General features: G+C 63.0%; 1 protein-coding gene across 1 annotated transcript in view; it reads left to right on the top strand.

Annotated features, from left to right (window-relative positions):
- N4BP3 (NEDD4 binding protein 3) overlaps window positions 1-2,598 on the top strand; it is a 10,728-nt gene extending 8,130 nt beyond the window's left edge. Inside the window, exon 6 of the mRNA XM_027775908.1 lies at window positions 1-2,598. This exon is cut by the window's left edge and continues 204 nt beyond it. Coding sequence (XP_027631709.1) covers window positions 1-174 — 174 coding nt within the window. The 3' untranslated portion in view covers window positions 175-2,598.
- The last annotated feature ends 571 nt before the right edge of the window (window positions 2,599-3,169 follow it).

Raw genomic sequence — 3,169 nt, 5'->3', positions numbered from 1 at the left:
CGGGAGCGGCGGACGGGGCAGGAGGAGAAGGAGCGGGTGCTGCGCTACCAGCGGGAAATCCAGGGGGGCTACATGGACATGTACCGTCGCAACCAGGCGCTGGAACAGGAGCTGCGGGCGCTGCGGGAGTCCCCCACGCCCTGGAGCCCTCGGCTGGAGTCCTCCAAGATCTGAGGCCACAGGAGCTGGCAGCAGGAGCAGCTGTCTGAGCATGCCTGGTCGGGGCAGCGTCTGCACAGGCCCCCAGGAAAGGGGGTCCTGCTGAGGGACCAGGGGCCCACGGCTGGACAGGGCCCTGCAGTAGGAGCCAGGGCCAGGTCCTCCTGGCAGAGAGGAGCGCCTCCTGGCCGAGGTGGGCCTAGCCCTGTTCCCTGTGGTAGGTGTGGCCCAGGGAAGGAGGTTGGGGGTCGAGAGCCCCAGGATGTGGAAGGGCAGGCATGAGGCAGGGAGGCTGGAGACGGCTGAGCCCCTTCTCAGTGGGAGGAGTCTGGGGTGGGGACACTGGCCTCCCTCAGAATAAAACCATGTTTTCTACGAGGAGGCCTCGGTGACCCACTGAGCCGGCCCCTGACCCGAGCACAGAGGTGGACGCTTGGTGCTGGGGCCGCTGGCCGGGGCTGCAGCTCCTCCATGGTGAAGGGCCGTGGACCCTGCCCGGAGCCGCTCTGTACTCCGCGGGCTATGGGGGATTATTCCCTGCCCCGGCGTGCAGTCTGGAGTGGTCATGTGGGCTGGGATTCCACTCTTGAGCACCAAGGAATTTTCAGGAAGGAACTATACCAGGGAATTCCAGGAGAACAAAAGGCAAGCCAACCACGGCATCTGAAGAGCACGAAATGTCCTCTTGGTGGGACGGCTAGTGCCCCAGGTCCCAGACCCCTCCTGGGTTTGGGGCCAGCCTAAGGCAGCTTCAGCCAGAGCAGCCAAAGGGTCTGGTGGGGCTCTGTCCCTCCCAGAATTCATGCCCTGTTCTTTAGTCTGGGCCATGAGGCACCCCTCCCTCCCTGGGGTGGCCTAGGAAGGTAGGAGAAGAGGCGGGAAACTTGGGGGTCACTTGTGAAGGGCCTTTACTGCAGCAGGGGTAGGGACGCTTCCTCTGAGCCACAGTTTATGGGGGTTGGAGACAGGAATAGGGTCCCCTCCTGGGTCGGGGCCAGGCAGCCCAGTCTGGCTATCCGGTGGCGTCCGTGAGCTGCCGTGCACTGAGCTTGTGCTGTACCAGGTGCCGTGTTGGGGCACCGGGTTCAGGCTCACTGTCCTGGGGAGCCCACCCACCTTGCCTGCCCCCCCGCCCTTTCCCTGGTAGGGCAGCTCAGGGAGCCCTGAGGACAGCCCTGGTCACCTCTTGGCTGTCCTCTGGCATTTCGGGCCATGCCTGGCAGTCCCTTAGCCAGCAGGTGGACCTGGCCGTGGAACAGAGCCAAGTCTGTGTGCCCGCATGTGGACGGGCGGCCGTGAGCAGTGGGGCCAAAGCTGGTGGCCCCGCCACCTTAGGGTGGAGAGTGGGCATGGTGTGTGGAGAGGTGTGCTTTGTGTGTGGTGGGTGTGTCCAAGGTGTGTTTGGGCACCTAACCTCCTTCTGGCTGGCCTCTGGGTTGAGGCCAGAAGGCCTTGCCTTGGCCCCTCCCTCTGCCAGCACAACACCTTCAGGGCTTGGGCGGAGCCTGTGTCCCACAGACCCCTGGGCCTAGGGAAGACCCATCTAGCCTCCCTTGACCTCTGGCCCCCTGCCTGAGGAAGGAAAGGGCACTCCCCACTGGTGGTGCCCACTCCCATTTCATAAGCCCTCCAAACTTAGGCTTCTGGGTCAACAACCCCTCCAGAGAACCCCCAGGGCTAGGTGCTGGCCTGAAGCCTGGATCCCCCTCCTGGTGGCCAGGCACTGGTTAGAGCCACGCACCCCAGAGCCATCAGCGTCCACCTTCCCTGTACCAGCTCTGTAGAACAGTGCCCCACCCAGCAATTAGGAGCCGGGCTGGCCAGTGTAGCCAGCGGGGAGTGGGCTGGTGGGCGGTACCAAAACTTGGCAGCTGTGCCAGAAACCACGGCCAGGCCCAGATGCCAGGCCCAGATGGGGAGGGTGCTAGCTCACCCGTGCTGGGCAAACCAGTTCCCCTGTCCTCAAGCCGGCTGGGTGGCTTTGGCCAGCTGAGCACAGGTGTCCCCGTAGTAGCTACTGCTTAGAGGGGGCAGGGGGGCAGCCCCTCGCCTCCCCACTCCTTGGCTGCCCTGAGGCTCAGCCTTCCCCTGCAGCCCTCCCTGTGCGGGCCAGCTCCAGACAGCCAACTCTGTAGAAATGGAGCTCCCACTCCAGGCTCCCTGCTTCGTGTGTCCTGGTCTCCAGCCCCTCAGCGTGGGACCTGGGCCTCTGCCATTCTGTCCTCCAGAGTCACTGATGGTGCCCTCTGACCTCAGTAGCGCCCCGGGCCTCCGGCCCTCACCCTCCAGCCAGAGCCGCTCACAGTGCTCGGCTCCTGCTCAAGGCAGCCGGCCCTGGCCGTAGCCTCCCGTGTGCCCGCAGCATCCATGCCCCCCAGCTTTCATGTGGCAGTAATTGTCGTTTTGTCTGTCTCTGGGGGGCTGTGGTGGGGTGGGGGTCTTTTTTTTTTTTAAAGAATTACTTTATTTAACTTTATTTTTTATTTGTTTGTTTTAGAGTGACAGAGTGAGGGAGAGGGAAAGTGAGAAATCAAGCTGCCAGGTCCAGGACCTGAACTGTGGTCAGTCATGTGGGAGTCCGGCACCCTTAACTACCATGCCACCTACTGGCCCCAGGTCTTCTGTTTTTAGAGCTGGCTCTGGCTCCTCCAGCCCCCGAAGGGCCCCAGGGTCGGGGGTAGGGTTGAGTGGCACACCCCTCTCCCCTGGAAGGGTTGGAGCAGGTAAGGTGGGTGGGGAGGGCTCCAGCTCTCCCTTCACCACTAAAGGACACGGGTTCTGTGCCGAGTCCCAGTGCCCAGTGCCAAGACCAGGCAGGACGAGCAGAGGCTCCCTGCTGGTGACAGAGCCTGGAGCAGAGCAGCCCGGAAGGCTGGGGGGAAGTCTCTGAGACCAAGGAGGCAGGACATTAGGAAGCTTTCTAGAGGTGCAGACCCCACAGTGACGATCAGCTGGGCAGCCCACCACCCTGGTGGGGAGCTTAGATAGGATTCAAACAAGAAACTGCGTC

Source organism: Tupaia chinensis, unplaced genomic scaffold (assembly GCF_000334495.1).
Source record: "Tupaia chinensis unplaced genomic scaffold, TupChi_1.0 Scaffold000612_1, whole genome shotgun sequence".
In the NCBI taxonomy this organism is placed as follows: domain Eukaryota; kingdom Metazoa; phylum Chordata; class Mammalia; order Scandentia; family Tupaiidae; genus Tupaia; species Tupaia belangeri.
This window is presented reverse-complemented; position numbering and strand designations above follow the sequence as displayed.